Source organism: Chlorocebus sabaeus, chromosome 14 (assembly GCF_047675955.1).
Source record: "Chlorocebus sabaeus isolate Y175 chromosome 14, mChlSab1.0.hap1, whole genome shotgun sequence".
Classification (NCBI taxonomy): Eukaryota; Metazoa; Chordata; class Mammalia; order Primates; family Cercopithecidae; genus Chlorocebus; species Chlorocebus sabaeus.
The window spans coordinates 23,746,207-23,760,390 of record NC_132917.1 but is presented as its reverse complement, the minus strand read 5'-3'; the positions used below and the strand labels follow the sequence as shown (position 1 = coordinate 23,760,390).

The 14,184-nt window shown below is 48.8% G+C and overlaps 1 protein-coding gene and 1 long non-coding RNA gene across 4 annotated transcripts in view; one reads left to right on the top strand and one right to left on the bottom strand.

Moving 5' to 3' along the window:
* Positions 1-9,265, bottom strand: part of LOC103220676 (uncharacterized) — a 43,924-nt gene extending 34,659 nt beyond the window's left edge. For all 3 annotated transcript variants that reach the window (XR_012095231.1, XR_492579.3, XR_005243262.2), the window contains exon 1: positions 9,186-9,265. This is a non-coding gene — a long non-coding RNA (uncharacterized lncRNA). The remainder of the gene's footprint in view (positions 1-9,185) is intronic.
* Positions 5,090-13,430, top strand: TP53I3 (tumor protein p53 inducible protein 3). The gene is made up of 6 exons (XM_007971321.3): positions 5,090-5,223; positions 5,578-5,720; positions 7,012-7,279; positions 9,110-9,322; positions 10,915-11,111; positions 13,147-13,430. The coding sequence occupies exons 2-6, from the start codon at positions 5,583-5,585 to the stop codon at positions 13,327-13,329; spliced, it is 999 nt and encodes a 332-aa protein (XP_007969512.1). The 5' UTR covers positions 5,090-5,223; positions 5,578-5,582; the 3' UTR covers positions 13,330-13,430.
* Positions 13,431-14,184: the final 754 nt, after the last annotated feature.

Genomic DNA, 14,184 nt, shown 5'->3' with positions numbered 1-14,184 from the left:
TCCTGCCTCGGCATGCGCCACCACACCCGGCTAATTTTGTATCCTTGCTAATTTTTTAAAGAAATTTTCATCTTTATTAACAAGCCTTTGCTGCAAAAATAAACTACCCCCAAATCTTAACAACTTACAACAGCAACAGCTTACAACAACAAATGTTTAGTTCTTCCTTGGTTGTGACTCTGCTAGGCTGGTCCCAAGACAATAGGTTGGATTTGGGGCTACCCTGTTTCTCACTCAGGGACAAGCTGAAATAGAGGCTACCTGTGGGTGGCAGGAGGGTAAGGGGACTGATGGAAACTGACCATGCCTTCCTCACTCATCACTGACCAAAGTAAGAGACAGGGCCAAACCCAACATCAACAGAATGAGAGGAAAATACTCCACCCATTGGGTAGAAAGGAGTAATCTTGCTGAAAAATCTTCCATTTTTTTCTAGACTTTACAACTTGTTGCTGCAGAGTTTCACATAATTTAATTTATTCTTCTTTTAATCACTCCTACATCTGTGGTTATATCTCCTTTCTCATTCCCAGTCTCTCAGACTTTGGCTATCTCTTGTTCCCCAGCTCTAACTCACAATACATTTCATTCACGTTACTGCTTTTTATAAAGAACAAGCTGGGACTACAGGCGCCCACCACCACACCCAGCTAATTTTTGCATTTTTAGTAGAGATGGGGTTTCATCATGTTGGCCAGGCTGACCTTGAACTCCTGACCTCAAGTGATCCACCCCTCTCAGCCTCCCAAAGTGCTGGGATTACAGGTGTAAGCCACCGCAGCCGGTCCATTTCCCAACTTTCATAATTGGATACATTTCTACTAAATATAATTTTTTCCCATATCTGGGAAACCACACTGTTTCTGTTTCTACGCTCTCACACAGAACACTTTGTTTCTGACACTAGATATGCAGGTTTTATCCCACATCAACCAATTCTCTGACACAGGCTGGGTGTTCCACAATTCAATTCTGACACTCTCTACCTGGAGTTAGTGTCAGATCTCACAGATTAAGGGCTCAGTCCCACAAGGTTGCCCCCATTAAAGATGCCAACTGCAGATCCAAGCCTCCTACACTTCTGACCAACTGGCTGTATAAATCAGGGATTCTCATGTCTCCCTCCTTGGATTTGATAATTTGCTAGAATGGTTCACAAAACTCAGGGAAACATGTTTACTAGTTTATTATAAAGAATACTATAGGCTGGGCATGGCGGCTCACGCCTGTAATCCCAGCACTTTGGGAGGCCGAGGTGGGCAGATCACTTGAGGTCAGGAGTTCAAGACCAGTCTGGCCAACATGTCGAAACCCTGTCTCTACTAAAAATGCAAAAATTAGTTGGGCTTGGTGGTGCACACCTGTAATCCTAGCTACTTGGGAGACTGAGGCAGGAGAATCACGTAAACCTAGGAGACAGAGGTTGCAGTGAGCCGAGATCACACCATCTCATTCCAGCCTGGGCGACAGAGCCAGACTCTGCCTCAGAAAAAGATATAGGAAAGTAGATAGATAGATAGATACATAGATAGATAGACAGATTATGAAGTGATCAACAGCTGGGTAAAGAGGTATGCAGAATGAGGTCCAGAAGGATCCCAAGTGCAGGAGCCTCTGCCCCCAAGGCATTGGGGTACACCACACCACCTTCCCATGGTAGATGTGTTCACCAGCTGGGAAGCTCACCAAATTTCATTGTTCCAGAGTTTTTAGGGCCAGGCACAGTGGTTCACACCTCTAATCCCAGCACTTTTGGAGGCCGAGGCAGATGGATCTCCTGAGGTAAGGAGTTCAAGACCAGCCTTGCCAACATGAAGAAACCCCATCTCTACTAAAACCACAAAAATTGGCCGGACCTGGTGGCTCACGGCTGTAATCCCAGCACTTTGGAAGGCCAAGGCAGGTGGACTGCCTGAGCTCAGGAGCTCACGAACAGCCTGGGCTGTTGTAAAACCGTGGGCTGGTAAAACCCTGTCTCTACTAAAATACAAAAAATTAGCTGGGCGTGGCCGCATGCGCCTGTAGTCCCAGCTACTTGGGAGGCTGAGGCAGGAGAATTGCTTGAACATGGGAGGCTGAGGTTGCAATGAGCCGAGATCACGCCATTGGACTCCAGGCTGGGTGACAGAGTGAGACTCTGTCTCAAAAAAAAAAAAAAACAAAACCCACAAAAATTATCCTGGTGTGGTGGCTCACACCTGTAGTCCCAGCTACTGGGGAGGTTGAGGCAGGAGATTCGCTTGAACCCGGGAGGTGGAGGTTGCAGTGAACTGAGATCAGGCCACTGCACTCCAGCATGGGCAACAGAGTGACTCAGTCTCAACAACAACAACAAAAAAGAGTTCTTATAGTGCATAATCTCCAGTCCCTGCTTCCCCTTCCCAGGGTCTTTCTGGTTACAAGCTCATCCTGAAGTTATCTAGGGCCCCCACCCTAAGTCACTTTATTAGCATAAACTCAAGTGTGCTCATAAGGGTTTGTTATTAATATAAAAAGTCACTTCTATCACATACAAAATTCCAAGGGTTTTAGGAGCTCTGGACAAGAACAAAATATTATGATAAAGGACGCTTATTGGCCAGGCAGAGTGGCTCATGCCTACAATTCCAGTTCTTTAGGCTGAGGTGGGAGAATTGCTTGAGTCCAGGAGTTCATGACCAGCCTGGTCAACGTAGCAAGACCCTATATCTAGTTAAAAACAAAAGAAAATTTAAAAAGAAAGAAAGAGATGTTTATCCAGAAAATAACAGAGGTTTTAGGAGTGCTATTGCAGGAACCCAGGACAAAGACCAAAAATATATGGTTTTTTTTTTTTTTTTTTTTTTTTGAGACAGAGTCTGGCTCTGTGGCCCAGACTGGAGTGCAGTGGCGTGATCTTGGCTCACTGCAAGCTCCGCCTCCTGGGTTCACGCCATTCTCCTGCCTCAGCCTCCTGAGCAGCTGGGACTACCGGCACCTGCCACCGCACCCGGCTAATTTTTTGTATTTTTTGGTAGAGATGGGGTTTCATTGTGTTAGCCAGGATGGTCTCGATCTCTTGACCTCGTGATCCACCTGCCTCAGCCTCCCAAAATGCTGGGATTACAGGCATGAGCCACCGCACCCGGCCAAATATGTTTCTTATTACACACTGCAAGATTACATCGACCAAGGGCTCACCAAGATAAAATCTTAGGCACTTTCAACTCCTACTTTTACTGGGAAACTTTAGTATACTTAGTGGTTGGTATTATTATCATTTTTTTAAAAGTAATTCCTTGCATTTTAAAAGTTCTTATTTAACACTTACATTACACATTCCCCATCTATCTTAATCCATTCCATTTTCTTAATCCAATCAGTTTTAGTGTAGATTTTTGCAAAGTTCATTATTTACAACTATTTCCTTTCCATCTGCCTCTGTTCTAGGATATTTATTATTTGGTTCAAACCTTTCCTCAATTTTGGACAGATGCATATCCAGATGATGCGTCTCTGAATCCTTATACATCCTCAAACATGCTTTTTGCCCTAATGAGTGAATTATATCTTAAAGGGGTATATTGAGTTACAGTCCTTTTCTTCTAGTCAATAGAGGCTAGTCTACTCTCTTCTAGTTTCCAGATTGCAGATAGAAACTTGCTGGGCACAGTGGCTCATACTTGTAATCCTAGCACTTTGGGAGGCTGAGGCAGGAGGATTGCTTGAGTATGAGAGTTTGAGACCAGCCTGAGCAACATAGTGAGACCCCTACACTACAAAAAAGAGAGAGAGAGAAAGGTGGGGGGAAGGAAGAAAGGAAGGGAGGGAGGGAGGAAGCCATTTTTATTTTTTAACCAATTGTGGGTAACTTATTCTTTCCACACTTGTTAGAACCTGAAATTTTATAAAATATAGGCATGCATTTTTGTTCTCATGAATCCATCCTTTAGTGAATGTTTTCAATCTGAATAATCTGGTAGAATTTAGGAAAACTGTATTCTTTTATTTGTTTAACTATTGAATCTTCTTCATCCATTCCTCTTCCTCCTTCTAAAATTCCTGTTATTCTTATAGCAGGGTCTCCTGAATTTTTCCTTAAGTCCCATCATTTTATTATTTCCATCTCTATAGGCTTTTGCTCTGTTGTGTTAAATAAATAATTATTCAATGATCCTTGTTAAAGCGCATTAAGGAAGACTTTATTTAGCACCATCACTGCAACAACCCATTGCAGTGGAGGAGACAGGTCGGGATCAACTCTGAATGCATCATGGACAAGTGGGAATGTATAGCCAAGGGGCAGTGTCGGGGGTCAGTGGATGGAAAAGAAGAGCAATCAGGGGTAAGGGGGATTCTATCTAAATTGACTTAACAGGATTCTTACTATAGACAGGCCAGGGTGGTCGGATATCACTTGGGGGATGGTGGAGGATGAGGAACTTGATCAGATATTGAGGGTGATCAGATGTCAAGGATGGAGGTTCTTACTAAAACAGGAATTTACAAGGAGTGCTATGGATATGTAGTGGGGAGGAGGCCAGGGATGCTGCTAAACATCTTACAATGCACAGGACAATCTCGTACAACAACGAACTAGCTAGTCCAAAATGTCAACAGTACTGAGGTTGAGAAATCGTCATGTAGCTTACGGATACAGCTTTTACCTGGTCAAAATCGCCAGTATCCTTCTCCTGGGGCTGAACCTCTCCCCCGGGACTGTCAGGAGGAGGGGGCGTGATAAGGATCCCAGGACTGCGTTTTGCCTTCCTTCCCCACCCCCACTCTCAACGGCTCCTTTCTCTTCTCTTAGCAGCACCCAGCTTGCCCACCCATACTCAAGATGGGCAGGATGCCAGCCTGCTACATAAATGTGCCAAAAGCCTGGCCTTGCCTGGAAAATGGACCGATTTGCCTGCCAAGAGGTTGGGTCTCGTTCCCTAGAGAGAAGGAAGTCTCCTCTCCTTGCAGTGAGAGCTAGAATCGCACTTTCTGCCAAGCTGAAAGACTCTTTTCCAGAGACTAAAAGGACAAGAAAACCTGATTTGTTTGCTTCTAACTTTGCGTTTTAAAGGGGGTAGGAGGAAAGAGAGGGAGGGTGGTTCTGCTTAGCCCCACCCCTCCGGCTGCCCCAAGTCCCGCCGTCCATTCCGGTGGAGGCAGAGGCAGTCCCGGGACTCTGGGGCTCGTGCTGTGCCACCGGGACCCGCAGGAGCCAGAACCGCTCGGCGCTGCCTGGTGCGCGGGAGGGGAGCCGGGCCAGGAGTAAGTACCTCATACGGGCACCAAGGACCCGGGTAGGGCTGGGGGATTCCAACTCAGAGGGAGTGTGATTTGCCTGATCCTCTTCGGGGTTGTCCTGCTCTGCCGCATCCAGCCCTGTACCGCCATCCCACTTCCCGCTGTTCCCATCTGTGTTCCGAGTGGGATCGGTCTGGAGGCGGTCGACGACTTCCCAGGCAGGAGCTCGGGGCAGAGGCCGGGTCCGCCGGAGACCAGGGCAGCGAGGCGCTGGCCGGCACGGGACGCCGCGGTGACAGCCTGAGGCTGGGCTGCTCCGCGAGGATACAGCGGCCCCTGCCCTGCTCTGCCCTGTCCTGTTCTGCCCTGTGTCCTCAGAGAACATGTTAGCCGTGCACTTTGACAAGCCGGGAGGACCGGAAAACCTCTACGTGAAGGAGGTGGCCAAGCCGAGCCCTGGGGAGGGTGAAGTCCTCCTGAAGGTGGCGGCCAGCGCCCTGAACCGGGCGGACTTAATCCAGGTACCCAGGGCTCAACTGTGCCGGGTTGGGCGGGACTACCTCTCAACAGCATTCGGTGGACGTTGATGAGACATGAAGGCGTGCACCGCCCCACACCCAACAGGCACATGCGCTGGGGCTTCCCAGACCTAAACCCAGGGCTCCCCTTTTGTTCATACAAAACAAAGGGGAGTATTTGCAAAGCAGAATCCACGGAGCTAATCTGTAGCCACTCAGGCCTCCAGATAAGGAGGGCGGAACTAACATTGTTGTGGGGTGTGGGCGCACTTACTCCCCAGGCTACCCTGTTCATCCTCCTCCTTCTACAGATAAGGAAACTGAAGGTCAGCCAGGTTAAGCAGTATGCCTAAGGCCATGACATTAGCAAGCAGAAGAGCTGGGATTCAACCTGAGGTCTTTGTGGCTCTAAGGACCTCTTAACTCTTTCCACTCTGAGAGTCCCAGAGCTGACAGCTGGCAGTACTCTCTAAGAATTTTCTTCTGTCTGCTACTGATTTACTGACCTGGGCCCGCTGCATTGGTTGTGGTCATTCAGAAATGTGCATCAGAATCCCCTGGGGCACAAAAGAAACGTGATGGGGGCCCAGGCACATGTACTTTGAAATACTCCTCAGGTGGTTCTGCCACACACTCCTGGTTAAGTCCCTCTGCTCTACAGCTTCTGAGGACTGGGGTGAGTGAGCACAGAGCCTAGCACTTGATGCATGGGAACCATCATCAAGGTTCCTAATCCCACGACTATTTTTTCCCCTGTCTGGGACTCAGTTTCTCCATCTGTAAAGCAAGGGGTTCAGATGAGGTAAAGAGCTAAGGACTCTACCAGTTATAACATCCACTGATCATGTGACCTCCAGTTTATTTGCATAAAACTAATGGCCTCTCCTTTCTCTTCTGACTTCATCCTGAAATTTATTTCTGAAAAAAAAAAGAGGGGGCCGGGCGCGGTGGCTCAAGCCTGTAATCCCAGCACTTTGGGAGGCCGAGACGGGCGGATCACGAGGTCAGGAGATCGAGACCATCCTGGCTAACACGGTGAAACCCCGTCTCTACTAAAAAATACAAAAAACTAGCCGGCCGTGGTGGCGGCGCCTGTAGTCCCAGCTACTCGGGAGGCTGAGGCAGGAGAATGGCGGGAACCCGGGAGGCGGAGCTTGCAGTGAGCCGAGATCGCGCTACTGAGACTCTGTCTCAAAAAAAAAAAAAAAAGAGGGGATATTGCAAGAGGGGCCAGGGGTGGTGACACACAGATTTCTGATCATGCTCACCACTTAGTACACTTCTTTTTCTGCAGAGAGAAGGCCAATATGACCCACCTCCAGGAGCCAGCAACATTTTGGGACTTGAGGCATCTGGACACGTGGCAGAGCTGGGGCCTGGCTGCCAAGGACACTGGAAGATCGGGGATGCAGCCATGGCTCTGCTCCCCGGTGGGGGCCAGGCTCAGTATGTCACTGTCCCCGAAAGCCTCCTCATGCCTATCCCAGAGGGATTGACCCTGCCCCAGGCTGCAGCCATCCCGGAGGCCTGGCTCACCGCATTCCAGCTGTTACATCTTGTGGGTGAGGAGGCCTCCATGCTGACTCCACACAATGTGGCTCAACACCTTCATAAATCAGCCACCTTGAATCCCAGCAATCCTCCAGGGCACTCCCAGGCCCTGCTGTACCACCTGTACTGTCAGGTCCTCAGACCATGTTAGAAGGGTTTAATGTTGAGGCTGAGAATCATGGTTAGCAGATAGAAGGTCTGGATAACACTAGATAGGAGACCTCTGTACATCTTAACACCGGAGGCTCAGCAGCAGTCCCAGCTTCTCAAAATCATGCTGAGCTTCTCTCTGGTGTCCCAGTGCAACAGAAGGGGCCAATTGACTCATTTATTCCTCCCCAATCCCATTAAGGACAGTCAAGAACTCACATAAGGGAATCTACGAAGACTTGGTCCTTGCCTTTAGACAGTGCAGTGTGACTGAGAAGGCAACATATGCATAAGATCAGATGACCATAGAGTTTAGAAGGATAACCCTGTCTCTAACTACAATAGAAACTGGAGATGGGAAAAGATGGTGTGGACAAGGGTAGTCAGAAGGCTTTTTGGAAGAGAAGGCTTTGAAGGGTGGGTAGACTTGTGAAGGCCATAGGCATGCCAAGGTGGCCTAAGAAAGAGTATTGGCCAGGCAAGGTGGCTCACACCTATAATAGTAGCAGTTTGGAAGACAGATCACTTGAGCCCAGGAGTTCGAGACCAGCCTGGGCAACATGGCAAAACCCTGTTTCTACACAAAACACAAAAATTAACCAGGCATGATGGTGCACGCCTGTTGTCTCAGTTACTCAGGAGGCTGAGCTGGGAGGATCACCTGCTCCCAGGAAGGTCAAGGCTGCAGTGAGCCATGATCATGCCATTGTACTCCAGCCTGGGCAGTAGCGTGAGACTCTGTCTCAAAGAAAAAGTAAGAGTAGGCTGGGCCTCGGCTCACCTTGGGAGGTCAAGGCAGGCGGATCACGAGGTCAAGAGATCGAGACCATCCTAGCTAACACGGTGAAACCTTGTCTCTACTAAAAATACAAAAAATTAGCCGGGCGTGGTGGCGGGTGCCTATAGTCCCAGCTACTCAGGAGGCTGAGGCAGGAGAATGGCGTGAACCTGGGTGGGTGGAGCTTGCAGTGAGCTGAGATCACGACGCTGTACTCCAGCCTGGGTGACAAAGCGAGACTCTGTCTCAAAAAAAAAAGGAAAGAGTATCAAGGTGAGACCAGCCACTGCACTCAGTAGTGAAGGATGACTATCGTGATTTGTGAAAAATGAGGCTGGGGCCAGATCATGGTGTCCTTGAATATCAAGCTGTATGGACTCAACGCAAAAGCCAATGGAGAAGCACTTTACATTTTGAGGAAGAATAACGTAATAAAAGTGCCATCTTAGGAAGAAGAGCCTGGTGGTTATCTGTTACCTGGATCAGGAAGACCAGCTGGAGGCATTTCAGACTCTATAAGGACTGGCTTTGGGTGGTGGGTGACCATGGGAATGGTAGTTGTTCTTACTTATTCAGGTATAGGTCAGAGATGTGCATTTTGGTGTTATATCATAGATAAAATAGAGATTATGGATGTGACTGCTTATAGCCCTGTTTCAAAAGGCTGTTTTCCACTTTAGCCAGAGGAAATAAGACAAAAAAGGACTGTCAGTATGCTTTTTCTTTCTCCAAAGAACAAGACAGTTTGTATTTGAGTCACAGTGTCCCGCCCCCACCCCACCAAATAAAAAAGGAAAAGCAAAAGATCGATTTGGCATTTGGTGCAACGGCCAGGTGATCTTGATAAAATATGCCTGTGTGGGGAATATGTAGTAGTTGCAAAGTAAAGAGAACCCTGTACTTTCTGTCACAGGAAACGTTCAGGCTGGAGACTATGTGCTAATCCATGCAGGACTGAGTGGTGTGGGCACAGCTGCTATCCAACTCACCCGGATGGCTGGAGCTATTCCTCTGGTCACAGCTGGCTCCCAGCAGAAGCTTCAAATGGCAGAAAAGCTTGGAGCAGCTGCTGGATTCAATTACAAAGAAGAGGATTTCTCTGAAGCAACACTGAAATTCACCAAAGGTAAACAACTGTTTCTACAGTTAAGCAGGAATTTAAGAGATGATTAAATAAAATCCCCACCAGTCTCAAAGTTGCCAGTACTGTCTATCAGTCTTACCTCTACTAAGTGCTCAACAGCTGCCCTGGCCAAATTCTAGTACTATGGTATTTGACCACTGGAGACAGGCAGTCATATTGATACCTAAGATGGTTTCCATGTGCATTCTTGCAAGAGATAAGATTCATCCACACTTTAGACCACGCAGACTTGGTCTAGAATTATCCAGCACCTTTTCTTCCCAACCAGCCATTCTACACTTAGTTAATAGGAGGCTTGGAGGCAGAGACAAGTTTGGAGCCAGGCATGGTAGGGTTGGGTGATAGCACCCTAAATGAGTGAGTAGATGTGCATGCTGCTGTATTCCAAAGCCAGATGTGTCTATTTTTGGCTCATCCCTTTCCATTTTTCTTTTCTTTCTTTCTTTTTTTTTTGAAATGGAGTCTCGCTGTGTCACTGAGGATGGAGTGCAGTGGCTTGATCTCGGCTCACTGCAACCTCTGCCTCCCAGGTTCAAGCAATTCTTCAGCCTTAGCCTCCTGAGTAGCTGGGATCATGGGTGCACCACCACACCCAGCTAATTTTTGTATTTTTAGTAGAGATGGGGTTTCACTATGTTGGCCAGTCTGGTCTTGAACTCCTTACCTCAGGTGATCTGCCTGCCTCAGCCTCCCAAAGTACTGGGATTACAGGCATGAGCCACTGCGCCTGGCCTCCATTTTTCATGTGAGTAGAAAAGGAGGGCTGGGCACTGTGGCTCACACCTGTAATCCCAGCACTTTGGGAGGCCGAGGCGGGCGGATCACGAGGTCAGGAGATCGAGACTATCCTGGCTAACACGGTGAAAACCCCGTCTCTACTAAAAATACAAAAAATTAGCCGGGCATGGTGGCAGGCGCCTGTAGTCCCAGCTACTCGGGAGGCTGAGGCAGAAGAATGGCGTGAACCCGGGAGGCAGAGCTTGCAGTGAGCTGAGATCGCGCCACTGCATTCCAGCCTGAGCGACAGAGCGAGACTCTAGTGTCAAAAAAAAAAGAAAGAAAAGAAAGAAAGAAAAAGAAAGAGAGGGAAGGGAGGGAAGGGAGGGAGGGAGGGAGGGAGGGAGGGAAGGAGGGAGGGAAAGGAAAGGAAAGGAGAGATGAAACCAAAGTTAGAAAGCCTATAATTCCAATAACCCAGTGCGGATACTTCCTAACTTCTATGTGAACAACTAGCCTAGGTTGGGCCTCCTGTATTCTGTTTTAAATCATGTCTGGGTGTCAGTGGGACTGTACTTATTTTGGCATGAGAGGAGACTCTAGGCCATGGTGCCCCATTTCCCTCTTGCTATAGCTAGGCATCATAAAGGGTGATGATCTTCACACATGCTATGATAGAGTTCCGCTATCTAAACTCCATTTACAACAGTTCTTCAAGCAGTGTTTCTAATTCCAACCTATAGATTTACCACTTGCATCTGTATTTATGTCTATAATCCACAAATATACCATGGTATCTTATTTTGTACCAAGCTTTCTATATCTGACTAGCATCACAAATCTGTTTCCTATGGAAGGTGCTGGAGTTAATCTTATTCTAGACTGCATAGGCGGATCCTACTGGGAGAAGAACGTCAACTGCCTGGCTCTTGATGGTCGCTGGGTTCTCTATGGTCTGATGGGAGGAGCTGACATCAATGGGCCCCTGCTTTCAAAGCTACTTCATAAGCGAGGAAGTCTGATCACCAGTTTGCTGAGATCTCGGGACAATAAGGTGAGTAATGAATGAAAAGAAAACATGTGATTTAACCCAGAAAAGTGTGGTTCATTTACATTACCCCGAGAAAGGAAGCTCTACCTTAGGTTAGGAAGGTTAGTTTCTATGAAGAAATCTCCCCCTCTGAAGATAAATAGGGAACCCGATTTCAGAGAACTGATTCAGATTGGTCGATAGAGGCTTCAGTATCATGAAAAGAAGTGTAGTTGGTGCTTCATGCACTATCTGAACATTCTAATAGAATGAACAAAGCACTGACCATATTAGGAAGTATTTCGAGTAGTTCCAAGACTTTGTTTTCAAAGGCAGAATTCATCTCAGTGTGTTAAGAAAGACTCTTAAGTGAGTAAAAAATAAGTAAGCCTTGGCCTTCAACAGATTATAGGTTCCATGCTGGGCACAGTGGCACTTACCTGTAGTCCCAGGTACTTGGAAGGCTGAGGTGGAGGATTGCTTGAGTCCAGGAGTTTCAAGGCTGCAGTGAGCTATGATTGCACCTGTGCATAGACACTGTACCCCAGCGTGGGCAACATAGCAAAAACACATCTCAAAAAAAAAAAAAAAAAAAAAAAAAAAAAGATTATATGCTCCTGAAATACTCCATCTGGCAGTCTAGCAGGTACCAGCTTTGGGAATGTTTCCACCATAGGGTTTTGCACCAGCTGAGGGGACAGGAGAACTTAAGCATCCTTTTTGCACTGAGCCTATATGAGTCCTATCTGTGGCTGCCTCCTGGGTGAAGACCATTTATTTAAAAACAATTCTTGGCCAGGCGCGGTGGCTCATGCCTGTAATCCCAGCACTTGGGGAGGCTGAGGCGGGCGGATCACGAGGTCAGGAGATCGAGACCATCCTGACTTAACACGGTGAAACCCCATCTCTACTAAAAATACAAAAAAATTAGTCGGGCGTGGTGGCGGGCGCCTGTAGTCCCAGCTACTCGGGAGGCTGAGGCAGGAGAATGGCGTGAACCCGGGAGGCGGAGCTTGCAGTGAGCGGAGAGCCGAGATCGCACCACTGCTCTCCAGCCTGGGCCGCAAAGCGAGACTCCGTCTCAAAAAAAGAAAAACAAAAACAAACAAACAAAAAAAACAATTCTTAGGCTGTCAGTGACACTAACATTTTACTTCAGGCTTCAGTCTTTGTCTGGTACAGAAGTTACACATTTGGAGGTACAGGGGAGCCAGAGATCACCTGTAACCCCCCTTTAGCTCCTATGTGGTCTCTTCGGCTGGATCTAGAAACCAAATTGATAACAGCAGATTGACAGGAGAAAAGCATGTCCTTTTTTTTTTTTTTTTTTTTTTTTTTTTTTATGGAGACAGGGTCTTACTCTGTCACCCAGGCTGAAGTCCAGTGGCACAATCAGCCTCCTAGGTAGCCAAGACAAAGGCATACCACCATGCCTGGCTTGTATTTTTTATAGAGACGGTTTCACCATATTGCCCAGGCTGATCTCAAACTCCCAGGCTCAAGTGATCTGGCTAAAGTAAGATGCTTTTGTAATTTTTAGACAAAGAGCAATAAATTTGAGAAGAAATAAGGCAAAATCGGGCTAGGGATAGTAAATTTCTAGGGAAGTCACTAGGAGATATATGGGGGTGGGGGGCGTGAAACTAGTGGAAGATAAGGGTTACTTCCTTAAGTGTATTTATTCAGTTCCACTGTAGCCCTGTTTCCAGTCTCCGGTGAGAAAGGCTATTTTCTTGCCCTAGTATGGGGAGGGTGCCCCTCCCACAGGAATCTTTATGACTTGCTACATGCAAGAAGACACAGGTCAGCTATCCTCTTCTGAAACTACAATTTCTCCAACGTTTTCACCTCAAAATAAACAATATACCTATCAGACATATTCTGAGATGGCACATCACTCCTTCAGGGGTATTGCACACACATGCTAGGAGGTGAGGGGTTAAGTGTCCCCGTGTGCTTTTTCAGATACGTGGTTTCAGAGAGAGCAAGGCGGCTGAGGAGGATGAGGGCGGGGTGAGGCTCTCTCCCCAGGCTGATGCTGTCCTTTCCCTTGTCTTAGTACAAGCAAATGCTAGTGAATGCTTTCACGGAGCAAATTCTGCCTCACTTCTCCACGGAGGGTCCCCAACGTCTACTGCCGGTTCTGGACAGAATCTACCCAGTGACCGAAATCCAGGAGGCCCATAAGTACATGGAGACCAACAAAAACCTAGGCAAGATCGTCCTGGAACTGCCCCAGTGAAGGAGGAGGGGGCAAGACAGGACGCGGCCACCCCAGGCCTTTCTAGAGCAAACCTGGAGAAGATTCACAATAAACAGGCAAGAAACTCGGTGCTTCCTCCAGAGCCGTTTAAAGTTGGTCTAAGGAAATAAAGAGTGGACTGGAAGGGTGGCACGCGGACTGCGGCCGCCGCGGCGGGGTTGGGGAGGGAGTCCGGCGGGCGTCGCAGCGGGGATTTCAGAGGCCCGATCAGCTGAGGCTCGACCTGAGCGCCCCTCCAGGGTTAGAGATTCTGGGTATAGTTACAGCGTCAGCCGTGACACAAGCCGCCAGAACCCCGCAGACTCCGCCTTGAGCACGGCTAGAGGCTCAGGCCCACCATCGCGTCTCCCGCACCTGCCCGCGCGCCCCGCGCGGGGGCACCACAGCAGGCCCCGGCCCTACTGGCTACTCACCTGGGCCCCACCCCACCTCTCGCCGCCCTCCTCAGCCCCCACCACCTCCCGCTACACATCCGGGCCCCGCCGCACCTCCACCACCGTCCTCAGGCCCCGACCACTTCCGCTACTCACCTGGGCCGCACCCCACCTCTCACCGCCCTCCTCAGGCCCCGCCCCCTCCCGCTACTCACTTGGGTCCCGCCCCAGCTCACCTCCCTCCTCAGGCCCCGCTTCCTCCCCGATACTCTCTTCGGCCCAGCTCTAGTTCTCAGCACCCTCCTCAGGCCCCGCCCCCTCCCGCTACTCACTTGGGCCCCTCCCTATTTGTCATAACCCTCCTCAATCCCCGCCTCCTCCGCTCCCCAATTACTCACCTGGGCCCCGCCCCAGCTCACCGCCCGCCTCAGGCCCCGCCCCCTCCACCCGGCTCCCTTTG